We start from the raw sequence: 27,716 nt of genomic DNA, 5'->3' as shown, positions 1-27,716 counted from the left end.
AATTTATCTTTCAACTCTGTTTTTTTTCACCAAAATAATATTTGAATCAGAGCCCCCTATTTCTAATTTTGAGAGAGCCCCAGGCGCTTATTGCGTCGAATACGGTATTCTATATGTGATCAAGACCTTTCACTACACAAGTGCGGACATTTCGGAGCCGATTGTTTCTCTCTGTCTTATATTTATTTTTAAGCGAGGTTACTCTAAGTGGTTGTGAAACTACTTGATAATCTCACTAAAAAGTTGATAAACGATATTGAAATCTACCAACAACCCACGGAAAACAAAACTAGATAACTATTACGAAACGTACTGATCTTAATTGATTATGAAACCAATTGATTATCGAATTTTAAATTTAGCCTTTTTGTGTATCGGTGTGGCTTGTTCTTGACTAGTCATATCTGGCTTGACTTTGAAACACATCGGCTTTTTCAGATTTTTGTGCTAAATAAGACAAAAATACCAACAGGAATTTGGTATATATCACCAATACAATAGTTCCAAACCTAGATTATATTTTGGATAAATAAACAAGTGAGTGAGAATATCTTAGACCGCATTTAGCAATATTCCAGCAATATCACACCAGAAATAGGCTTCATATAATGTACCCATGTGGGGGAACAAACACAGGCCTTAGGCGAGACGAGCGAACTCTTACACCACTAGGCTACTCCACCGCCCCCATAAACTCGAAGAAAACGATGGTGTTAAGGGTGCCTCTTAATGGGTATTGAACGCAGCCAGTTTCGGAAAGGAGGACGGCGGAACAACTAGAACATGAAAAAAACGAATCTAATTTTGATTTCCTCAGCAGCACGTTCAAGGGTCGGTCGGTGCTGAGAAACGGGATTTTTCTTTTTATGTGGGTTAATGTAAACACCAGCACCAGCCATGACAACTACAGTCAACGACATAACGACACTGAACACGTCGGGTTTATTGCACTTCTGAAGAGGCCATTTTAGTCAACGTACTATCATACCCATTGTTTATAACTATTATCAGACGTCTTTATAACCAGTATCAGACGTGTTTATAACTATTATAGGTGTGTTTATAACTATTATCAGACGTGTTTATGATTATTATGAGACATGTTTATAACTATTACCAGACGTGTTTATACCTATTATCAGACGTGTTTATAACTAGTATTAGAGGTGTTTATAAGAGGTGTTTATAACTAGTATTAGAGGTGTTTATAACTAGTATCAGACGTGTTTATAACTAGTATCAGACGTGTTTATAACTAGTATCAGACGTGTTTATAACTAGTATTAGAGGTGTTTATAACTAGTATCAGACGCGTTTATAACTAGTATTACACGTGTTTATAACTATTATCAGATGTGTTTATAACTAGTATCATACTGGGATAGACCTGTACATGTCAGGAGGCTGTAATTGATTCCTGGTCAGGTTAAAATAAACTCAATCCATAGGATCGGGTCAGTCTCCAAAGGGAAGTAAGAAACCGGTTTCAGTTGTGAAAAATCCTTCCGTGTCACCGAAACCGGTTTAAGTTGTGACCAAGCCTTCCGTGTCGCCATGACAAAAAGAAACACCTTATCTCACCTCTGACGGTGATCGAGTCCAGCAGATATCGCGGCAAAGTAACAGAAACGTAAGTCAGTCAACAGCCATGAACACTAGGAAGGTAGTCTGTTTCCGTTGTGACAGAGTCATGTCACAACGACGAGTCGGAATTCTAATTCCAGTTTCTCAGACTGAAACCGGATGCACGCCAAAGTCAACACAATCCAGTTTGTATCAATTTTCACACCGGAAACAGCCACAGTTGCGCAGATCCTTGATCGTTGTTGCCGGATGTAGATGCGGCACGAGATTCCCGTCTTCTCCGTAACATTCCTGCATCACAATGCGCCTCTGAGCTTGTTCCCCTTCCCGACAACAACGGCAGTCCTGGGGAAAGAAGTCATCATGAATGAGTGTTTGTTTGTTTGTTTGTTGTTTAACGCCGCACTCGGTCTGTAAATAATCGAGTCTGGACCAGACAATCCAGTGATTGACATCATGAGCATCGATCCACGCCATGGGGATACAATGACACGCATCAACCAAGTCAGCGAGCCTGACCACCCGATCCCGTTAGTCGCCTCTTACGACAAGCATAGTCGCCTCTTACGACAAGCATAGTGGGGACCGAGCCACCGCTTTCGAGGCAGACGCTGTACCCTATAGACCACGGAGTCGGTCAGTTTCGATCGAATTTTTGCAACTGTATATAACGTATACGCTTTTAACGACACGTAATCTCATTAAAATCAGATCTTAGTTTTCGCTTTCGCTAAACAAAGATCTGAGAACATCCCATTACGGGTCACGTCAGAACGACCTTTCATCAAACCAATCAGAGCGTCGGTTACCAGACCATGAAAGTGACATTCGGAATGTGTGTTCTAATCACGCAACCTCGAAAACGTTAACACGGGGTATTCCGAACGACAGTTACGGGCTTTTGATTATATCCATGCAATCTTGGCCATCTATAAGCCATTCCAGAATGTTCTTTTTGTCAGTTTTAAATCTTTTAATCGAGAATACGTCAAAATATGTTTCGAAGGGTAGTCGCCAGTTTGAAACTAGTGTCGTAAAGTTCGAGAAAGCTGCCTTCTGGTCATTTCATTGGTCGGTCAAAGTTCGCGAAAGGACGTTCTGATGTGACCCGTAATGGGATGTCCTCAGATCTTTGTTTTGCGGTAGCGAAAACTAAGGTATGATTTAAATGAGATTGCATTGAAGAAAAGAGAAGTTGAAATCCACACGTCAACACTGTCTTTACCGTTTTAGAAATGACAAAAAGAATCCCCTTCTGCAAAGCCATATTAGCGTTTCGACTATCGTAGACGGCCTCCGTGGTCGAGTGGTAGAGCGTCCGCCCGGAGAGCGGAAGGTCCGGGGTTCGATCCCCGACCGCGTCATACCAAAAGACGTTAAAATACGTTTTGTTACCCTGTCTGGCGCTCGGCATTAAGGGGTTAAAACAAGGACTGATCGGTTCGGAGTCAGTATACTGTTTTTGAGTGGGGTATTCATGTTAAACTGCGGCATGGTATCTCAGTTTGTAACTGACCATTTATTCGGGCGAACCTGGGATTCGAACCACAATCATAGGTCCCAGGCACGCCTAAGGGACGCAACTCTGCAAATCAAATATGACTGTGGGATTCTTACCTTCTTAAAGGGGTAGTGGTGCACACTGGGAGATACGACTGATTCACAAACCCCCTCACACTTGTTCACCGTTACCCTGGCAACGCAGCTGACCTGTAACCTATGACCGTTAACCTCGGCTACAATGTTCTTTACGATATCAACTTCCGTGGACAGTGTTTGGCAGTTGTCTTGCCAGTATGTTGGCCGAACGGTGGCCACAACTGTGGTCAAGATGGCAGCACAGAGCACGTGCAGGACGGCCACGTCGCGTGGCCCGATCGCCATTCTGCAACACAGAAAATGAATATGGCGATTAATCATCTAGTAAACATATCTGGTTTCTGGTTTAGCCAACTGGTTCTTGGTAGAGATATATATTGGATATGCATCTGGTATCAAACACATCAAAGGCCCTGACGTTAATAGAACATTCACCAGATGAGGCAAACATAAGTGCGATCATTTAATGATAATCAAAAATCACAATTATGTAGATCAGAAGATGATTAATTTCGCCTTCAGATTAAAAACTTCATTCCTTGATCCATCGGGAATTTGTCAGAAAACGTGGTGACCATCGATGAGATTAGTTACAATATATCTTAAGAGGTTCAGGAAAATGACTGAGAAAACAATATGTGAAATATTGCATTTCTTCATTGATAACAACTATATAATTTGGGGGTTAGACGTTTAGGTAAGAATAATTGTCTTGCCTATGCGTGTGTTTGTGACGGGTGCCATCTGTGGGGCAGGATACGCTCACCTTTTCGCGAACACCTGGTATCAATACTATTTGATAGTGATTCATAAACACGTGCTCATGATACAGTCGGAATGGTACAATCGACTCTGCTTTTAGCATATATTTCTCGTGGCTATGGAAAAGGTTTTATCGCTTTTATTTAATATGAAGACACTTCCGGTGGGATAGTGAGTATTGCCGGTGTCGTAACTTCTAAAAGCGAAACAATTACATTTATATATGAGAAAAGGAAAATTAATTCTTTCAAAGATAAATTAACGGTATACATACATGAGTAAAGTGTCTCTCCTTTCCATACCATAACCATTCTCTCACAGAAGAGAAACATGCGTTACGCCGATGGTTGTAAATATTCAGCAATCACACATAAATCAATCGACCTACACAACGTTATATTCACAATCTAGATACTAGAAAACGATATACAGATACAATGTACACAAAAAATATTTATAATTCAACCCACAAATGTTAACACTATGGAAAACTAAAACCAACCACCAAAAACCCCAAACGAAAAGCAAAACAGCAAAACCAATGAAAACTCATTACAATAAACAATCTGAAAACAGGACAATAAAATAGTGTGTCTTACATTGTCGATCTTATATCTTCAATACGGCGGTTAATTCGTCCTTGTTTGTGTCAGTAGAATATGGAGGTAATCAGCTGTCAACAGTCCGCCTATCCTATGACGTGTGATCTTTGTTATGTCACAATAGATATAATGCAAGTGATTTTGATTAGCTACCAAGAATTATGTCTGCCTTATGTTTCCATAAACCGACAAAGACCACGCCCACTAATGGACTACTGTTTCCTGATTGGCTGATAATAGGGTGGGTGGGGCTCGTGTTGTATCATGGCGCTTAATGATGTCACTGATTTCGTATTGACGTCTACAGTTGTTTTTTGTGTGACTGATTCAATATGTGAAAAACAGTTGTAATCAAGTGCACCCAAATGGTGTGTGCCAGAAGGCAAAGTTGACAAGCTTAACCACGTCGGGTGACTTGTAATATCGCCCGGGCCTGACTGCGTACGCCGATCTACGAATCAAGAATGATTTATACAACGTCATTGCCACAGATTCCATTGAACGCAAAAGAAAAATAGCGGTGGACATGTTATGAAGGAATCACTAAAAATCAATGAAGGCACCAGGTGTTTGCGAAAAAGGTCAAGCATGTCCTTCCCGACCTTAGAACCCGTGGCTTAACAATTTACATAAAAAAGTATGTGTTTGTTGTCTGACAATGCCCCCTCTTATTATTGTAGCGAAATGGTCAATTTAAAAGCTGGGATGCAGGGCGTCTTAAAATAAACTGATTTATCTTAACTTCATGTCAGAATGATGAGATCTGATTGGTCCACGTAATCTTGATAAATACTGTGTATCCCGCCTTGGTGGGGAATAAATTCTCAGCGGGGTAACAAATCTCTTATACCCCGCCACGAGCAACGCAGGCAGCACGTGGATTTTTGAAAGGCAGAATAAATCCCTTATACCCCGCTTCCAAGCAAAAGGCCGCACGCTTTTCCTGAGTCAGTGAAAGTCACGTGACATTTCACAAGCTAACCTCAATCGAACAGCTGTTTTCTACCTACTTTAAGTTTGTTTTAATTCATTTAAAATGTGAAATTCAAAAATGTCGCTAAGATAAATTCGTTGTAGCAGGATCACTCGGGGTACATGGGGTTTTATGCGTCCCTCGTAGGTTCTATACAACTCGCCTCCGACTTATAATATCTTTTACACTTTTAACCTTAAACCAAAACAAATTAGGAACACATTGACAATTGTTTCTTATAACCTACCCAAAAGCCCCCAAGGAAGTTTTAAACACAAATTACCAATAGAGAACGGCGTTCATGGCCGTGCTGAAAACAATACAAATAACGCAATAATTAAGAAACATACACGGGGGAGCCTTCACATCGGAGGCGGCGGAAAATATATCATCCGGGGGATATCTCATTCCTCTAGTTACCCCCCAGGGCAGCGTCTAAAACCGGTACGACTTCACCGTGGGCGAGTATATACGGGGGCGACACCGGCGTCAAACTACTTCAACAACGGCGGTGTCAACCAGTACAGTATCAGTGTTGCCCACCCATAACAGTAGTTTTACAGAATAAGCATAGTTATTATATCAATATATATATACAGTAAACTACGGTTATAACAAACTCAAAGGGACTACCAATTTTAGTTCGTTATAACCGTAGTTCGTTATAAGTACATATACAGCATGACTACAACAAGTAGTCTGGACCAAAAAGTAAGTTCGTTATAACCGTAATTTATTTGACGATATCCGGAAGAGAAGCAGGCCCTAGACAGGTGCACGTGTATGGTGTTGACAAACCACAAGGAGAATACGTCCCCAGAAACCAATGCTTGGCGTAGAGGAGAGTTTATTGATAGGGTGGTCAGGCTCGCTGACTTGGTTGAATATGTGTGATCGAAGGCTTAGACCATTGCCCATGATATCAATCACTGGATTGCTTGGTCCAGACTCGATTACGAGGCCGCAGGCACAAAGTTGGAATACTACTGCGGCGTTAAATAAACAAACAAACAAACAAACACAATTCATTACCCTCGATCAGGCATTAAAGTTTAAGAGTTTTCCTTTTAACTCTTATAGAACGCGTATAAAGTGATTTAGAAAACGAAGAGCACAGAAAAGGAGGCAACAAGAAGCTCACAGTCTATATCCTTTAATACACCGTTTCATGTCAGAAGTTATTGTCAATCAGGATGTTGAAAGATTTTGGAAGAACCGCACCCTGAATAAGTGGATTTTCTACATCCATAGTGTCATATACATGTACAAGCCCCCACTCTCTTCAAACAATGTTGACAATATCTCAAGTCCTTCCTACAAACAAAGTTATTATGAAAAGCTCATATAGATTTTTCACCAAATCTTCAAACCATTTTGTGTGGCGACATTTACTGGGTCACGTCGAGCGCCTGGTTGTCAGGAAAGTGGCCTTGTGGCTTGTTTGTCTGATATATGACGCCGCTGGTTGGAAGAATTACAACCAGATAGACAATGACAACCAGACTCACGCTTCCTGTTGATTAAAGGAGACGTGCTATTTGTGGACAGACATACATTCGACAAGGACGTCAAACATCCTTTGGTCCATTTACCCGACTGTGACGACACCGTCTGTTGCCCCTCATAACCGAGACTGGTGTTAACGTGGATTGTATGTATAAATTAAGCCAGCAACTACTGAAAGCCCCAACGCAGCGCGTGTAACTTTCCCTATGAGAACGGTATCACAGCGTACGATGAACGTTCAGATCACATCAATGTCAGGACTCATGCTTGTTCGTGCACTCGGCTAGGGATTGTATTTGTTTGCATGGCTTGATAGCGTCATATTTACACGGCGACATCGCTGGTATCATACCTTTGTTACGACATCGCTGGTGTCATACCTTTGTTACGACATCGCTGGTGTCATACTTTTGTTACGACATCGCTGGTGTCATACCTTTGTTACGACATCGCTGGTATATCTTTGTTAAGACATCACTGGTATCATATATTTGTTACGACATCGCTGGTATCATACCTTTGTTACGACATCACTGGTATCATATCTTTGTTAAGACATCACTGGTATCATACCTTTGTTGAGACATCGCTGGTATCATACCTTTGTTACGACATCACTGGTATAATACCTTTGTTAAGACATCACTGGTATCATATCTTTGTTACGACATCGCTGGTATCATATCTTTGTTAAGACATCACTGGTATCATATCTTTGTTAAGACATCACTGGTATCATACCTTTGTTACGACATCGCTGGTATCATATCTTTGTTAAGACATCACTGGTATCATATCTTTGTTAAGACATCACTGGTATCATATCTTTGTTACGACATCACTGGTATCATACCTTTGTTGCGACATCGCTGGTGTCACACCTTTGTTTAGACATCGCTGGTATCATACCTGTGTTAAGACATCACTGGTATCATATCTTTGTTAAGACATCACTGGTATCATATCTTTGTTAAGACATCGCTGGTATCATACCTTTGTTGAGACATCGCTGGTGTCACACCTTTGTTTAGACATCGCTGGTATCATACCTGTGTTGAGACATCACTGGTATCATACCTTTGTTAAGACATCACTGGTATCATATCTTTGTTAAGACATCGCTGGTATCATATATTTGTTAAGACATCGCTGGTATCATACCTTTGTTACGAAATCGCTGGTGTCATACCTTTGTTACGACATCACTGGTATCATATCTTTGTTAAGACATCGCTGGTATCATATATTTGTTAAGACATCGCTGGTATCATACCTTTGTTACGAAATCGCTGGTGTCATACCTTTGTTAACAGATCGCTGGTATATCTTTGTTACGACATCACTGGTATCATACCTTTGTTACGACATCGCTGGTATCATATCTTTGTTACGACATCACTGGTATCATACCTTTGTTACGACATCACTGGTATCATATCTTTGTTAAGACATCGCTGGTATAATACCTTTGTTAAGACATCACTGGTATCATACCTTTGTTAAGACATCGCTGGTATCATATATTTGTTAAGACATTGCTGGTATCATATATTTCTTCCGACATCGCTGGTGTCATATCTTTGTTAAGACATCGCTGGTATCATACCTTTGTTAAGACATCGCTGGTATCATACCTTTGTTGAGACATCACTGGTATCATATCTTTGTTAAGACATCGCTGGTATAATACCTTTGTTAAGACATCACTGGTATCATATCTTTGTTAAGACATTGCTGGTATCATATATTTCTTCCGACATCGCTGGTGTCATATCTTTGTTAAGACATCGCTGGTATCATACCTTTGTTAAGACATCGCTGGTATCATACCTTTGTTGAGACATCGGTGGTGTCACACCTTTGTTTAGACATCGCTGGTATCATACCTGTGTTGAGACATCACTGGTATCATACCTTTTTTACGTCATCGCTGGCATCTTATCTATACGACATCATAGTTGTCGTTATTTCTACACGACACCCTCGCAGCATTCGTATGCATGCACATGACGACCTTCGCATAACTATCATCTGTACAACGCAGGCATCACATGTACTTGTATACGACATCAGCACAGGCATCACATGTACTTGTATACGACATCAGCACAGGCATCACATGTACTTGTATACGACATCAGCACAGGCATCACATGTACTAGTATACGACATCAGCACAGGCATCACATGTACTTGTATACGACATCAGCACAGGCATCACATGTACTAGTATACGACATCATCACAGGCATCACATGTACTAGTATACGACATCAGCATAGGCATCACATGTACTTGTATACGACATCAGCACAGGCATCACATGTACTAGTATACGACGTCAGCACAGGCATCACATGTACTTGTATTCGACATCAGCACAGGCATCACATGTACTAGTATACGACATCATCACAGGCATCACATGTACTAGTATACGACATCATCACAGGCATCACATGTACTTGTATACGACATCAGCACAGGCATCACATGTACTAGTATACGACATCAGCACAGGCATCACATGTACTAGTATACGACATCAGCACAGGCATCACATGTACTAGTATACGACATCAGCACAGGCATCGCATGTACTAGTATACGACATCAGCACAGGCATCACATATACTAGTATACGACATTAGCACAGGCATCACATGAACTAGTATACAGCATCAGCACAGGCATTACATGTACTAGTATACGACATCAGCACAGGCATCACATGTACTAGTATACGACATCAGCACAGGCATCACATATACTAGTATACGACATTAGCACAGGCATCACATGTACGAGTATACGACATCAGCACAGGCATTTGGCTATTTCACAATTGACGGTTGACAAATGTATGTCACGAATTAAACATATATACAGCGTGCAGGTTCAAGCCAATAACATATTTAAATATCTTAACATTTTATCCCGGTTTTGACGTTTATCATACTTAAGTTCGCATTGTTGTAAAAATGATAAGTAAAAAGATACATAAAAGAGAAAGCTATAAAATCAATCACAAGGACGTATATATTCTGGAATTGATTTCTCCATTCTCGTTAAAACACAATCATAGTTATATCAGGATATACGGTTTGCCTGTCTCTGTTGGGATGCGTTTTCTAATGTACAAAAATAATACGTCGTCCTTGCGTGCTGAAGTGAAGAGGTGAACACGGATATCACTACATTTTAATGAGGATATATTTGGTGTTTTCCCCGTGGTCTAGTGGTAGAGCGTCCGCTCGGAGAGCGGAAGGTCCTGGCTTTCGATCCCCGACCGCGGCATACCAAAAGACGTTAAAAGATGATACTTGTTGTTACCCTGTCTGGCGCTCGGCATTTAGGGGCTAAAACAAGGACTGGTCGGCTCGGAGTCAGTATACTGTGTCTGAGTAGGGTATTCATGTTAAACTGCGGCATGGTATCTCAGTGAGCTAGCACTATAGATCGGCATCAGTCCGGACAGTACAAGCAGCCACACAACACACACACGTACATGCACGTCGCTATATAAGTGCAATAATCTTGGACGCGACGTTAAACCCCACCTCACCTCACCTCACCACAATCTTCATGAAAAAGTAGGTGTCCATTTGTTGCCTGATGCCGGTAAATACAAAGCACCAATAATTAATAGAAGTGTTTTTCGTTGTGCAGGAATGGCCGGACATCAACAAGGTCAAGACGGAAATGGTTTTAATCGGAACCAATAACTGCCATGACAAACACTCCAAATACTTTCATCTTCGCCGCCCTGTCTTAATTCAGAAACCTATTCTGAGAAATAAATGATGAACATGTTTATATTTCAAGATGTAATATACCCGCGGATGCTAAAACACAAAACTATTAAAAAACCTTCGCATTTTCAACTTCCAATAGAGCTGGTCAGTAGCAGCCGGAATAAACCATCTGAATCTGGCATTTAATCTTTTCGCGAACACCTAGTATCAACACTCTTAGATAGTAATTCATAAACACATGATACAGTTGGAATCATACAATCGATTCTGCTTTGGGTAGAAATTTCTTATGAGGTAAGGTTTTGTCACTATTATTGACACAAATCTGAAGTTGACATCACGATACAAATATTATTTGTAAGTATGAACGCTTGAATCAACTTGAATATTAAATCACACATAATAAATAAAATAAGTACAGAAAAATCAATCTCGATCAATCTGTATCCATTTTGCCCTTCAACTTGAAACTGTTTATCTGACATATTTCGCTCGTTGCTGAGAGTTACCGGTATCGAGACTGTTGCCTGCCCCTTTGCCGTAAACCGATTCGCTACATCCGCCCCTTTCCTCGATATATGCGTCTTGCAGCTGGTTTGCATAAAGAAACGTTGTAGAAACGCCACGCACGACAGTCGATGTTGTTCAATTTGCCGATTCTAGATCTAAGACTTATACAAGACTCTCAGAAGAACTACTTCTGGCCAGCAATGACACGTAAATAGCCGAGGGAAACACTATCAAATAGATCCCAAACAATTTCAATTAAGATTGGTAAGAAACCCCGGTAATCCGGTCAACAGATAATCAATATGCCTTCAAGGCAGCTGGATAAACAGATTATGTGGGCATTTCGTTGGCGGAAGTCTTGTCTGAAAACTGTCTATTGTAAGAATGGTTTCTAAGTCTGGTTGATGTCTCAGGCAATGCAGTGTTGTAATACTGGTTCTTGTAACAACGTAATGAGTTTACGATTTATCGACGAAGGCGGCTATTTTAAAAACACGCCAACTCTATTTTCGCTGTTTCAAAGATACACAGCATCCAGTGAAAGGATTCCATCTTCTGTATTCCCATTGCCTACTGTTAAACCTTGTTAATTCGAACTCCATGAGGCCGCCTCCCTGGTCTAGTGGATATCGTGTCTGTCCGGAAGGCTGAGGGCCTGTGGTTCGGTCCCCTGGCCGTCTACCTGGTTTAGTGGATAGAGCGTCTGTCCGGAAAGCTGGGGTCAATGGTTCGATCCCCTGGCCGTCTCCCTGGTTTAGTGGATAGAGCGTCTGTTCGGAGAGCGGTAGGCCTGTGTTTCGATCCCCTGGCCGTCTCCCCGGTTTAGTGGATAGAGCGTCTGTCCGGAGAGCGGTAGGCCTGTGGTTCGATCCTCTGGCCATCTCCCTGGTTTAGTGGATAGAGCGTCTGTCCGGAAAGCTGAGGGTCGATGGTTCGATCCCCTGGCCGTCTCCCTGGTTTAGTGAATAGAGCGTCTGTCCGAGAGCGGTAGGCCTGTGGTTCGATCCTCTGGCCGTCTCCCTGGTTTAGTGGATAGAGCGTCTGTTCGGAAAGCTGAGGGTCGATGGTTCGATCCCCTGGCCGTCTCCCTGGTTTAGTGGATAGAGCGTCTGTCCGGAAAGCTGAGGGTCGATGGCTCGATCCTCTGGCCGTTTCTCTGGTTTAGTGGATAGAGCGTCTGTCCGGAAAGCTGAGGGTCGATGGTTCGATCCTCTGGCCGTCTCTCTGGTTTAGTGGATAGAGCGTCTGTCCGGAAAGCTGAGGGTCGATGGCTCGATCCTCTGGCCGTCTCTCTGGTTTAGTGGATAGAGCGTCTGTCCGGAGAGCGGTAGGTCTGTGATTCGATCCCCTGCCCGTCTCTATGGTGTAGTGGATAGAGCGTCTGTACGGAGAGTGTAAGGTCGGCGATCCCCCGCCGCGTCATATCAATAGTCGTTAAATAATGGTACTTGATCTTACCCTGCCTGGACCTCGGCTTTAAGGGGATAATGCAGAGACTGGTCGGCTCAGAGTCAGTTTAATTTGTCTGAGTGGGACATTCAGGTAAAATATAACTGCGGCATGGTTTCTCATTGGGCTGATCTGGTTGACAAAGGGAGACACCTAATTTGTCATGTAATGGTTCTCTCAATAGCCCAGTCGTCTTAGGCGCCGCAATTCGCTGTGCAGAGTTGCGTCCCTTGGGCACGCCAGAAACCTATGATTGTGGGTTAGAATCCCGGTTCGCCCCGATTATGTTTCTAGGTTTGTCAGCACCATACCCGTGCTCGTGGGTTTCACCGAAGTCGTAAACGTCTGAGACCTGCATCACTTCGGGCTTTCCTCCCACATTAAGCTGACACGCCGTGATAGAACTGGAATACTGTTAAAAGCGGCGTTAAACCCAACTCACTCACTCACTCACTCACTCACTACAGTCAGGGCAAGCAGCCTGGATAATGTCGGAACGATGTTACATTTATCGGACAATTATCCCCCAGGTCAGTTCATAATTAACACATACATGGAAAATAATAATCACAACTTTTAAAATAGAACCAATATAATTACATGGACTTATATTCCGGTCCTTTATCCAAGGTTACAATTCTGGTCTTCACTGCCAAGTTCCAGACTATGTATAGTTCGTGAATCGCGTGATGCAGGACGACTGCATCGTGGGTTCGAATCCCGAATTTACCCCCGTTTCGTCTGTCACCACCAAACCTTCTCCGTGAACACCTTGTTTCATTACTGATTTTCAGTGATTCATTTAAATAATTTTCACCACTGTTTTGCCTTTACAACCAATGGAATCTCTTCGCCAGATACTCAGGACTTATTAATCTCTGGCGTTGACTTCCTTATTTGCTAAGTGTCTCCAGCCAGCGTGAATTTAGCTTTTCTCCCACATTAAACTGATACATGTGATTTAGGAAAATACTGTTCAAAGCGTCGTATAACCAGACGCAATCAGTTCCTCTCAATATAATTTAAACACTGGCAACAAATTGCAACATTATATATTTGTTCATTTATAATTATGTTTTGTAGATATGATAAGGTTTTGTGTACGACGTCCATTCACTGGATGTCACCGCTCACTGTATGCTTTCGAAATACAGTTAAAAGGGGAGGGGAGGTGAAATGGGGTTTAACGTCCAAAACCATTGCATAACGACGTGCATGCACGTGTGTGGGTCTGCTTGTACTGGTCCGGACTTATGCTGATTTTATAGTGCTATCCCACTGAGATACCATGCCGCAGTTTAACAGTAATACCCCGCTCAGACACAGTATACTGACTCCTAGCCGACCAGTCCTTGCTTTGGCCCCTCAATGCTGAGCGCCAGGCAGGGAACAACAAGTACCGTCTTTTGGTATGACGCGGCCGGGGATCGAACACAGGACCTTCCGCTCTCCACTTGATCATGGAGGCGCTCACAGTTAGGAGGTGAGCTACAGTGAATCATATCTATCTTTGATAAATATCAGTCTGAGATCACTCAACTGATGAATCAATACGTCTAAAGTTATCATCGGAACTAATTAATCGCTGACATGGCAGAATTTCTGCAGAATGGAACTGTTCTTACACAAAGGCAGCATTGATTTCGCTAAGTAAATCCCTCGGTAACACGCTGAACGTATTCATCAACATTTCTTACAGTTAATAACAAGACATCAATACCACGTCATATCATCGGTGAGTGAGAGAGACGGGTACTACGCCCCTCGACTACCGCTTTATCAAATATTCCAGCAGTATGACATCTTAATCCACGAGAGATTCCTCGTCATTCCTCGAAGCTCAATTTTTGTCAATGTCCTAACCATGTGTTCTAAGAATTGCCGAATAATGCGGGCTTCCCGATCACAAAAAGAGTCATCACAGCTAATACTTGACGCCTGTCTGCTAATTACAGAGTGAGTGAGTTGGGTTTAACGCCGCTTTTAACAATACACCAGTTATATCGCGGCGTGTCAGCTTAATGTGGGAAGAAAGCCCGAAGTGATGCAGGTCTAAGACGTTTACCACTTCGGTGAAACCCACGAGCACGGGTATGGTGCTGACAAACCTAGAAACATAATCAAGGCAAACCGGGATTCGAACCCACAAACATAGGTTTCTGGCGTGCCCAAGGGACGCAACTCTGCACAGCAAATCTCCGCGCCTAAGACGACCTGGCCACCTGTGCCCCCGTTAATTACAGAAGAGTTATCTGTTACCCTGCATCAGCTGTTGGTGTCTGCCACAAATCTGGTTCAAATCGGAAGTCTGATCAAAGCGAAGACCAATAAAGTACGGGAAAATCAGATATCGCGGAAAACCAAAGTGTTTAGTCCGTCAGAGTGTTGACATTTCATTTGTTCAGACACTACATATGAATAAACTAATGGATGCCACTTTGGCACCCTTGAGGGTTTTGAAAAAAAAAGATTTAAAAAAATTGGCCCAATTTTCATATTCGTTTCATTTTTGTAGTCAGTAAGAAACACATAATGAACTTTTCAGAGTATATAGATGTTAAATACACTTGATATACAACATATAGGTTTAAGACTTTTGGTCATACATGTCGCAGAAGTTCTTTTAAGTATTATAACATAGGTAATTATGATTTTCTAAACCTCTTTTATCCAGACGAAATGTAATCCATACCATGTTACACTTGAATTGTGAATTATCAATGTATTACAGTAGATAAAAAACAATTATTTGATTTTGAAATTTCTAATATGAATTAAGTAATAGGTTAGCTGATCAGCACAGTCAATGTAGTGGTGGCATGACGTCACATAGCATACTATGTGACGTCATTAACAAACAATAACGCATATGCTAAGGACCGCATCACAAACAATCAAAACAATGAACTTGCTTTTCAGCGTAAAACAAAACAAATAATGCCCATCAAGAAGAATATAAACATTTTTACCGATATCCGTGCAAGTTTGATTAATTCACAAACCAAATGCTTTTTGTCAAACGTAATTACTGTTTTCTAAAACTCTATTAAGTTATCACTTTCACCAATAAATCATAATATATACAATATTCACACACAGCTGAAATTTCATGGTATTTAATGTGTAAATATGTAAGTAAAAAAGTTGAATATCTTAAACTCAAAATAACCATGTTATCTCCCTCACTGATTGATGAATCTAAATTATTTTTGAACATATGGTACAAGTCAATGTAGGGAATTGCATCGGACATCACTTTTGTCACTAATGCGCCAAATTTGGAAAAATCCTCCACATGGCTACCATAAAATCTTTTGAAAGCTTTACTGAGGCCTCGAATGTTGTAGCCTTGATCAAACAACTTCTGAGCAAGAGTCGGTGGCACTCAATGAAATCAGGGCAGAAAGAGCATGCTCGATTGTACCTCAAGAGTTGTGAAATGTAGACACCAAAGGCGGGAGCTGCAGGAATATTGCTCGACATAAAGGGAAAGTTGACAGTTAGAGTGAGTGAGTGAGTGAGTTTTGGTTTAACGCCGCTTTTAACAGTATTACAGTTATATCGCAGCGTGTCAGCTTAATGTGGGAGGAAGAAAGCCCGAAGTGATGCAGGTCTCAGGCGTTTACCACTTCGGTGAAACCCGCGGGCACGGGTATGGTGCTGACAAACCTAGAAACATAATCGGGGCGAACCGGGATTCGAACCCACAATCATAGGTTTCTGGCGTGCCCAAGGGACGCAACTCTGTACAGCGAATCGCGGCGCCTTAGACGACTAGGCCACCCGTGCTCCCGTTGACTGTTAGAAAGTTGAAGTCATCCCTCTTGTCACACATTCTTGTTTTGTCACTCTGAATGTTTATGCATAGATCTAAATATGAAACAGATGAAGCGGTCTCACCGGTCTCCTTTATTTCTAGTTCAGGTGGGTAAATCAGTGGAAGGGAATTAGCTATTTGATTGTTATTGAACGATATCAGATCATCGATATACCTGAACCTTAAGTTAATCTTCTTGCAAATTACCTTGTTTTGACTTAGACAATCTGAGCCGAAATTCCGAATAATCGGAAAATGTAAATTACATGTTATATGTAAGCCACATGTTACAGCACTTGTAACTGTAATATATACCACAGGGCCCAAAATACGGAAATAAACTACAGCTCTGAAAAGATGTAAATACAGAAACATCAGCATCTGATGGCATTGTGTAACGATCTTGTGTGCCGTCTAAACCAGGCTTACTGTTTGTTAGCCACACATGTTGACAGCACTACTCTGACATCTGTTTGTGAGGTTTCCTAATATTTGCCAAAGTCATCATAGTTAGTAAGTGCAGACACCCGAAGTGCTTCAACTCATCCACTGTTTGACACGAAGTAAATTTGGATCGACAGATGTGTTTCATTAACGCCCGGAATGTCCCCCTGCGACAAGAACGTACATTACCGTCAGCCCTTGGTTCGTGCCACTTACGGCAGTCCTGTAATTAGTACTAAATCACTGAATGCAGGCAGCATGTTACAGTTGGTTGGTTTGTTGTTTAACGCCGCACTCAGCAATATTCCAGCCATATGACGGCGGTCTGTACATAATCGAGTCTGGACCAGACAATCCAGTGATTAATATCATGAGCCTCGATCCAAGCAATTGGGATCGATGACATGCATCAACCAAGTCAGCGAGCCTGACCACCCGATCCCGTTAGACAAGCATAGTCACCTTTTACGGCAAGAATGGGTTGCTGAAGACCTATTCTACCCCGGATCTCCACGGGTCGCATGTTACGGTGTGGCGTACTTATGTAAAGGGCATTTTATCCAACTTATGATCCGTCTAAAGGCAAGAAATACCAGAGTGAGTAAGTTAAAATTTAACGTCGCATCGGCATTATCTCAGCCATGTAGCGACGAGAGAAATACCAGAAAAAATATGAAACATAGACATACCTTTAGTGAAACAATACAGTGGTTCGTGGTATAAAAGGAATTCGATTAACGTGAACGAGAGAAAACAACACGTGCAGAATGGACCATCTGGAGTCATGAATGTAAAATTGAACAACTTCTCATCACCTGCCCCAGTAGGTCAGTGGGAACACAGTGGGTTACAAAACTTAACACGATATGTGAGGTTGTAGATTCGAAGACGGTGATAGGTTTATAAAGTGAAATAAAGCTACAATCCTTTTCCATATCCAATAGAGATCTATGCGTAAGGCAGAGTCGATTGAACGATTCCGACAATATCATGAGCATGTGTTTATGAATAAACACCAGGTGTTCGCGAAAACGTGAGCATATGCTGCCCGAAGGTTGCACCCGTCACAAACATAACGTGATATGCTTGGCTCCTTTCAGACTGAGTGAGTGAGTGAGTGAGTGGGGTGTAATGTGGATATATTACTTTGAACAGTATTTCAGTTATAGCACAGCTTACTGTTGAGAAAACATACGAAGATGTGAATGGTGCTGATGTAAATGATACCATGGTTCATAATCAGTCGATCCTGGGAGTCGAACCCTTAGTCAGCGGACGCAACTCTGTAGATAGATATATTGTATCTTAGGCCCCTGCATCATCTCGCACAGAAACGCCACAGAATCACTGTCGACGTCTCTCCACAATCAAAATATGTTTCAACCTCGCTTTATGTTCTTGTTAGCTTAAATTAGAATTTAAATAAAAGTAACAAAACGTTTCAAAGTAAAAACAGGAAATGATTAAGATTTCAAAGAGCGCCATACGACTCTTTCTCAAAAGTTGTTTGATCATGGTTCCAACTTTGAAGGCTTCAATAAGGCTTCGTGAAGGCTTTCAAACAGTTTTGAAGCCACGTGGAGGACATTTCCAAGTTTGCTGCATCAGTGACAAAAAGTATGTCATATGCTGTTCTCTATTTGTTTCCTTGTACCATATGTTCCCGTGTTTTTTCAGGTTAACAATTGACTTGCTTTTGCATGTGTTTGTGACGGGTGCCACCGGTGGGACAGGATACGCTAAATTCTCGAACACCTGTTATTATCACTATTTGAGTCGGAATCGTACAATGGACTCTGCGTTCGCATGATATAGGCAGATTTCTCAAAACATAAACCTTTAGGAATGTCAAGTATAAGGGCTAATCCGCTTCCTACGTTAACAAATTTAATTAACTTTAGTTCAAGCAACAAACCAACCAACAACATGACAGGCTCTTTTTACATTTGTGGTCACTCATCCTTAAACTAATGAATACAAATAAAAATGGCTTAATGTGCACATACGTTATAATATTACAATCATCCGTGCTCATTATAGCATAATCGCCATTCATTCATTCATTCTCAAGCATGGTCAAGAAGGTCAAAAGTTTGCACAAAATATAACATTATTACATATATCTTGAAACCAACAGCAAAGATCTGCAACTAACAGCAAAGATCTGCAACTAACAAACATTCACACACATTCTCAGCTGAACCCATAAAGTCATTTCGGATGGGGCACGGGTGGCCCAGTCATCTAAGGCGCCGCGATTCGCTGTGTAGAGTTGCGTCCCTTTGGCACGCCAGAAACCTATGATTGTGGGTTCGAATCCCGGTTCGCCCCGATTATGTTTCTAGGTTTGTCAGCACCATACCCGTGCTCGTGGGTTTCACCGAAGTGGTAAACGTCAGAGACCTGCATCACTTCGGGCTTTCCTCCCACGTTAAGCTGACACGCCGCGATATAACTGGAATACTGTTAAAAGCGGCGTTAAACCAAACTCACTCACTCACTCACCATTTCGGAGAAAAAGTCGAAACGTTATGGGTGACGTCGACGCCAGGGGACGACTTTCGACGTCATGGCCGCCAGGGTAGCTAAATGCCTAGAAAACATCTTCCCTATTAAGAGGCTGATGGATATTTTCTATCATTTTGAATTACCGATACACTGGTTTCTAATGTCGTTTTAACAAACCATCTATCACAGAGAGCTCACAATTGAAACACCCACGCAGTCTTTCAGTCTTAAGCCTTGATTCCTACTCTCTGTTGATAAACGCGCTAACGTAGTTTGACGGACAGCCAGTAACGTGGTTGATAATTGATCGACTAGATTGAGGATTTCAGTCAAGCGGGTTTCATGAGCCAGACAATAATGGGTGATTTGCCTCGTGGTAGCTGACCAATGTTTAGCCTAGGTTAATGCGCAATGGGTCTTAAAAATATCGGTTTGAATAAAGATACCTTATCATTGTTATCTATATTCCAGTGATGTATCTGAAGTCGGTGATAATGGCTTCACATTGTCGTGTCCACGTTGTCGTTGTCAATCGATCTGTAATGACGACGTGTATACACATGGGGGACGTTATACAAAACTATTATCTAGCCAAGGGTTAATATCGTTTCCGACTGATTTCATTCGTAGTTAATGTAGCAGGGTGGCGGGGCCTTGACTCGATGAGTGGGCAGAACATCGTCACTTATGCGACATACACTTGCAGATGAACATGCGAGTGCCGATGCGGCGTTTTTGAACCGTAAGATCTATGTCATTTAATCCCAAGAGCAATGGAATTAGAGAGAGAGAGAGAGAGAGAGAGAGAGAGAGAGAGAGAGAGAGAGAGAGAGAGAGAGAGAGAGCGAGCAATGGTATTAGAGAGAGAACAATGGAATTAGAGAGAGAGAGCAATGGAATTAGAGAGAGAGAGCAATGGAATTAGAGAGAGAACGAGAGAGCAATGGAATTAGAGAGAGAGAGAGAGAGAGAGAGAGAGAGAGAGAGAGAGAGAGAGAGAGAGCGCGAGCAATGGTATTAGAGAGAGAGCAATGGAATTAGAGAGAGAGAGCAATGGAATTAGAGAGAGAGAGCAATGGAATTAGAGAGAGAACGAGAGAGCAATGGAATTAGAGAGAGAGAGAGAGAGAGAGAGAGAGCGCGAGCAATGGAATTAGAGAGAGAGCAATGGAATTAGAGAGAGAGAGCAATGGAATTAGAGAGAGAACGAGAGAGCAATGGAATTAGAGAGAGAGAGAGAGAGAGCAATGGAATTAGAGTGAGAGAAAAGAGAGAGAGAGAGAAAAAGAGAGAGAGAGCAATGGAATGAGAGAGAGAGAGAGAGAGAGAGAGAGAGAGAGAGAGAGAGAGAGAGAGAGAGAGAGAGAGAGAGCAATGGAATTAGAGAGAAAGAGAGCAAAGCGGTTGCAAAGAGCAGAACTGATTCGAATTATTTTTCAGACTTACCTTGCACTTTACACAAATTGATTAGATCGAAAACCCTAACCACACAGTTTCCCCTAAGTATATTTTATATACGGCTTTAGTTTGCGAGAAGTCCTCTCGAAATGAAGTCCCTCAACCAATGAAGTTTTTAAAAGAAAATTGATAAAAATGAAGCTGAACATGATCGATTTCTATACTAGACTTGTTTGCTCTCACACATTTCTATACGACTTGGAGCACAAACTGATGGTTTAAGTTTAATTCCAACGTTAGCCCTATAAGTGCTTCCTCTCTTGCACGGGGCGGTCGGGTAGCCTTGTGGTTAAAGCGTTCGCTCGTCACGCCGAAGACCCGGGTTCGATTCCCGACATGGGTACAATGTGTGAAGCCCATTTCTGGTGTTCCACCGCCGTGATATTGCTGGAATATTGCTAAAAGCGGCGTAAAACCAAACTCACTCACTCCTCTCTTGCACAAAATTTCAAAACAGGGATACTTCTTAATTCAACAACTCTTCTCACACTTAAATAGAGTGGCCTTGAAGGCTATTGCCAAAGCTTACGACACACGAGTGAGACAGTTGGTACGTTAGTGGGTGAGTGAGTGAGGGGGTTAATGTTGTTAAAAGCCAGAGTCAGCCATATTCAAGCTATATGAATGCGACCTGTAATTGATCGAGTCTGGACCAGGCCAGCCGGTGACTGAGAGCATGAAGAACCATCCACGCCATCGGGGTAGTCCGTCAAGTAACAGACTGACCAACCAATACCCATTTAAGTTCTTATAACAAGCATGAGGTACTGGGGATCTATTCTAGTCACCACCGAGGGGTCTGAGACGGAAGCACACGCTATAAGTTTATATTAAAAAAAGATGATCTGCTTGAATTTCTAATCAAGAGTAAAAATTACCCACGTACAAATGTTTCAATTTTCACACAGTCGCAAAACCTTCTCTATCTTCTCTATTGTTAAGTTACCTGCGCAAAAGTTACAAATATTTCAATAACCGTGAAGATCCGGGTTAGAATTGGACCAGGTCTTCTCAGCAACGCGAGCTAGCTTTTGTCGTAAGATGCGACTCTGCTTGTTGTAAGAGGCGACTAACGGGATCGGGTGGTCAGGCTCGCTGATTTGGTTGATGCATGTCATCGTATCCCAATTGCGTAGATCGATGCTCGTGATTTCAATCACTGGATTGTGTGGTCCAGACTCAATTGTGTACAGACCGCCGTCATATTGCTGAGTGCGGCGTTAAACAACAAACAAACAAAACTGATTGTTCAGCTCCCAACGTTAGCAAAACCTATAAAATACTGACGAAAGTTACAAGCTTTGTTCATATGAAAAAATATGTTGCTTTATTTCAATACGCGCATGTGTTATATGTATAGCAACGCCAAATGAGTAGTTGATGCTGAAACGCGTTGAAAATCATTTTCCTAATATTTGAACATGAGCATTTTTGTAGGGCCAAGTGGACCTTTTCAGGACATAAAGATACAGTCTGTTCAAAGTTGGTAAACACACTTTGGGTCCTGGACACCTAAAGTTTAGCCATTCTAAGGAATTACCAGAATAAATGAAATGAATGAACTCCAAAAGACTAGTGTAAGAAAGGAAAATGCTTAGATGTACCTAATGGCACTTAAACACGTTTGATGATTTTCATACCAAGTTTTACTGCCGTTAAAATTTGACATTATAGCCGTCTTTCCTTTCTTCATCATGATGGCATGACGTCCGACGGATAATCAAGACTGGTTAATCTATTGCATTGACAATTTATATCCAAGAGAAAACATAGACAATGAACTCAATTGTTGTCAGGGGCAACCTGCAGATCTATAACGTCTGTTACAAGTTTGATGATTCGACCTTAGCAATTTGTTGTAGCAAAGTATTTTCTGGATATTTCAGTTTTTTTAACTTGCATGGAACGGATTCTGTTTTAAACGTTTAAAGCAAGAGAGGAACATACATGTATATGCATACACTTCTCCTTCAGGGCCCAGGGGCGGTCGGGTAGCCTAGTGGTTAAAGCGTTCGCTCGTCACGCCGAAGACCCGGGTTCGATTCCCGACATGGGTACAATGTTTGAAGCCCATTTATGGTGTCCCCCGCCGTGATATTGCTGGAATATTGCTAAAAGCGGCGTAAAATCTCACTCACTCACTCACTCCTTCAGGGCCCACTTGCACAAAGCGATCTTAGCGCTAAGATGATCGTAACTCCCATACTTTAGCATAGGCTTACAATAGTCTTAGCACTAAGATCGCTTTGTGCAAGTGGGCCCTGGTGTTACAGTGGCCAATATTGAGTCACATGTCAGACCATTTTGGGAAGAGCTCCCAATTCCGGTGATGGAGAAATCTTTAGATTATGTTGATTCCGAAGGATTAGAATGATTTCCCTGAGTTAGACCATGTTATGGTCGATGTATAATTCAGTTTTTATTGTATAAAATGAACGTTCAGGATGGCTAGTGAATTCCTAGATCAGTAACAACTGCAAGAACAATGGTTTAAACGTTGGAAAAAACTCAGTTCCAAAGTTTTGGGATGGGAACAGGGTCATGTTTTCAATCTGACAAAATCAGCGTTTCACTGGATCTACAGTCGGAGTAATATACAATAGCTCTAACTGTCATATGTCTATTCTGAAAATGAACGCTATCGTCGAACTGAGCGAAAACGTAGTCACCTTGACCTCTTCGAATACTCTGCAGCACGATCAACTTTATGGGGATTAGTGAGTGATTGAGTGATTGAGTGATTGAGTGAGTGAGTGCTTGAGTGAGTGGGTGGGTGGTTGGGTGAGTGAGTGAGTGAGTGGGTATGGTTTATGGGGATTAGTGAGTGAGTGAGTGAGTGAGTGAGTGAGTGAGTGGGTATGGTTTAACGCCGAATTTATTAATATCCCATAGGGGGACACCAGAAAACAGATCGGCTTTATACTATTGCGAAGTAGGATTCGCTTGACAAAATAAAACCCTAGAGGGTGTCATTATGTTTACAATTATTATTTCTTTAATTCTATTCTTGTTGTGTGTGTCGTCGTCAGTTTCAGTGTTTCACTGGAAGTAGAAGCCCAATGGTAGGTAGCCATCGGGAAAAAAAACGAAACACCATAGGCAAGGCCACATTAGGATTTGTCAGCCAGCATAATACCCGGGGATCAGTGGTTCCTCTTGGTGAGCACCATCGGGAGACACTTCGGGCTTTCATCCCACATCAAGGTGACTCGCCGTGATACAACTGAAATACTATTCGAAGTAGCGTTAAACCCACCAGCTCACTCACTAACAGACCAACAAACACGTGAACAATACCCGCTTTGATAGGGAGTGTACACCTGAATATATAACGTCACCAGTAGAGATTATCCATCTCGATTACCCAACGATTATCCAAGCGTAAAAGGCAAAAGAGCGGTGAAAATAATATGAATTGAAGACAGAAACTAAGTGATAACACCAGGTGCAGAAAAGGTACACAGGTCCTGCCCTATTGGTAGCCCCCGCGACAAACACAATCTTCATGGACCGCCTCCGTGGTCTAGTGGTAGAGCGTCCGCCCGGAGAGCGGAAGGTCCGGGGTTCGATCCCCAGCCGCGTCAGACCAAAAGACGTTAAAAGATGGTACTTGTTGTTACCCTGTCTGGCGCTCGGCATTAAGGGGCTAAAACAAGGACTGGTCTGCTCGGAGTCAGTTACTGTGTCTGAGTGGGGTATTTATGTTAAACTGCGGCATGGTATCTCAGTGTGCTAGCACTATAGATCGGCATCAGTCCAGACTACTACAAGCAGCCACACACACAGACGTACATGCACGTCGCTATATAAGTGCAAAAATCTTGGACACAACGTTAAACCCCATTTCACCTCACCTCACCTCACCTCACCACAATCTTCATGACAAAGTAGGTGGCTGTTTGTTGCCTGATGCCGGTAAATACAAAGCACCAATAATTAATAGAAGACGTCTACGAAGCGAAGGGAATAGACTTTCTGTATGCAAGCTCTACCCATCTGGATCACGCCGATAGCTGCTATCACCCCCGACAGACACTATTAATTATCAAGCGAGTCTAATGTTGCAATTTATCAACACAATCCAGTCACCATGGACCCTCGACAGACGTTATTCATTACTTTCATTGAACTTCATATTGACTCGTCGACATCGTGCTGATCAAGCAAAGGTAATCTATCAGTCCAATGGCGAGGATTATGGATGGCTCGGAACGACGATGGCTCAAATACCTACAGCGATGTTTTGTTTTGTAGATGTACGTCAGGTAATCGTCAATAGTAATGATTCACGAAAACTTGCTGTCAAATTTGACCTTCCATCGTAATGTCACTCTCCTTGTTATGACCCGTGAAGATCCTGGGTAGAGCCCATGCTTGCCGTAAAAGGCGACTATGCTTGTCGTAAGAGGCGACTAACGGGATCGGTTGGTCAGGCTCGCTGATTTGGTTGATGCATGTCATCGTATCCCAATCGCGTGGATCGATGCTCATGATGTCAATCACTGGATTGTCTGGTCCAAACTCGATTATTTACAGACCGCCGTCATATAGCTGGAATATTGCTGAGCGCGGCGTTAAACAACAAAAAAACAAACAAATGTAGACATATCTATATATCTATATATAATATCAGTAACATTGATTTATTCCTTTTAGAATTTCAACAAAGAGTTAAAGACTGTCGTGTTCAATCTCTATTTGCAAAGTTTAATGAACATTCAAATTTAGATTTTTCGCAAGTGAACCATATTTGCTTCTTTTGCACCAAAGAGACCAAAGAAATATTCAACATTATTAAGAATTGGAGAATAAAAAATTATGAAAAACATAAGTTGGCGAGAGGGTGTACCTAGAAACCTTAAATTTGTACTTTTGTAAAACTCTTATAGAAGATGAGTTACATTTAGTTAGTATGCCAAAATTATGATATTTTAAGACACACTTATTTTCACAACAATAACTTAAAAAATGAATATTCTCCCAGAACTTTACTACAAATTTCTAACATTGAAACCCTGTCATTATGTGCTAAATACATTAAAGATGCCCTATCTTCGCGTTATTCATTATTATAATTCTAATTTGTACTTTGTATATAATACATGTATGTATAGGGTACTTAAGCCTGTGGTCTTTATACTGAAATAAACTTCTTCTTACATAGACTATAGAAATTATTTGATGTTTTGGGTCAGGGAAGAACTAAAATTTCCCATTCAGCTTTTTTATGTTTGTAGTGCCGGTGTCCCGGTATAAACTCTCCCCCGTACAAATTTACCCCCCGGAGATTTTATACCGGTACAGATTCTCCCCCGGAGAATCTGTTCTGAAATAAAATCTCCCCCTGGCGGATATATTTCGCGCCCCCCCTCAGTATAAAGTCTACCCCCTGATTATTCGGTTTGTTGCAATGTCTTTAAGTACTATATTCTTTAAATAGTTATCTTTAATGTAAGGAGGGTTACTTTAAAAAATAGATTATGAAATACGGTCATAATGAATTGATATTTCAGCATATTTTATTTGGTAACTGTACCTTCCATCCTAAAATAATTATAAAACATAATCATACCAAACACATTTGAATGAAATGACTGAATGTAACAAATACATGTACGGTTACTGTTGTAACTGAATTTCAGAAATCTTATTAATCCTCGCCAACATTCGGTTTTAACACTGTCAACTGTCAACATATCCACGCGCGCCTCCAGATTTGACCAACAAATTATAGACTGAATGTCAGGTGTATGTGCATCAACTCAAACTGATCATTGCAATACCTGCTTCATTCTGCTCACTACATCCCCATCCAATAAACATTTCTCGTTTGGGTACAATGTGTGAAGCCTATTTCTGGTGTCCCCCGCTGGAATGTTGCTAAAAGCGGAGTTAAATCATACTCACTCACTCACTCATTTTCAGCCACCATCAAACATGGGTGTATACTTTCTTTCGCTCGGCAGTTTATATCAGAATAATACTTTAGTTGTAAGGATAACAAGAAGAAGAAATTAGAAAACCTACCCCAAACACATATTCAGATTGTGTTTCTTTTCACAATCGTTAATATCGTAAAAGTATAACATTACTGGGATAAGTGTGTGACTACATAAACTAATAGGATCATAAAAAAACACCAGTTTTGGTAAACAAGGTGTCATATTTTGGTTAGAAATTCTTTTCAAATTCTTACCTTTCTCCTGGGGCGAGAGACTTGCTTTTCAAAACTGGTTAGAAGATTCCTTTCAAGATTAAACTGTTTGTTTAAGTTCAAAGCTAAAATCATCAGTCTTGAAGTGTGTATCAAATTAGTCCCACACAATGAACTGTCGTCTGCTGGCTGTCGTCTGCTCAGATGTGAAGGCGGCGGGCGACGCCATATTGGGTTTCAAACACTGAATCTGCGCTTCATCCAGGAAATGAGGTAAGGCTAAGATTTAGACAGTGTAATTAGCACTTGGACACAGCAAGGCGGAGCACAATAGTCTGCCGGAGCTGTTAACAATGTCGTCTGCTCGCTAGAGCGGCCTCCGTCACCACGGCTACTTGGAGAAGATGCTTTGTTTCCCAGGGCGAGATTGTCTGGGGTTCTTAAAACGCAGCAACCGACACTCTCATTGTTGCAATGTCCCATCGGTGACCGCCCAATGCCTTAATTACCTGGCGAGTTAGAGCGACGAATTACGCTGCCGGTTCGAACACGCTGGCGTTGCCATGAGAGAATACGCACAGGACGACGTATCTCG

At 41.8% G+C, this 27,716-nt stretch overlaps 1 protein-coding gene across 1 annotated transcript; it reads right to left on the bottom strand.

The window, feature by feature from the left end:
- On the bottom strand, positions 1 to 27,716 carry LOC124135126 (partner of bursicon-like). The gene is made up of 3 exons (XM_046500323.2): positions 27,164 to 27,716; positions 3,202 to 3,469; positions 1 to 1,929 (listed from the first exon to the last, which is right to left on the bottom strand). The coding sequence occupies exons 2-3, from the start codon at positions 3,466 to 3,468 to the stop codon at positions 1,777 to 1,779; spliced, it is 420 nt and encodes a 139-aa protein (XP_046356279.1). The 5' UTR covers position 3,469; positions 27,164 to 27,716; the 3' UTR covers positions 1 to 1,776.

Source organism: Haliotis rufescens, unplaced genomic scaffold (assembly GCF_023055435.1).
Source record: "Haliotis rufescens isolate VD_foot unplaced genomic scaffold, xgHalRufe1.0.p SCAF_10, whole genome shotgun sequence".
Classification (NCBI taxonomy): domain Eukaryota; kingdom Metazoa; phylum Mollusca; class Gastropoda; order Lepetellida; family Haliotidae; genus Haliotis; species Haliotis rufescens.
Note: the sequence above shows the minus strand (reverse complement) of the source record. Positions and strands in the feature narration are given on the sequence as shown.

Excerpts from the sequence above, each read along its gene's own strand:
- LOC124135126 (XM_046500323.2), bottom strand. The coding sequence starts at position 3,468 with ATGGCGATCGGGCCACGCGACGTGGCCGTCCTGCACGTGCTCTGTGCT. Across the intron at positions 1,930-3,201 it reads ACCACTACCCCTTTAAGAAG|GACTGCCGTTGTTGTCGGGA; the intron begins GTAAGAATCCCA and ends TTCTTTCCCCAG.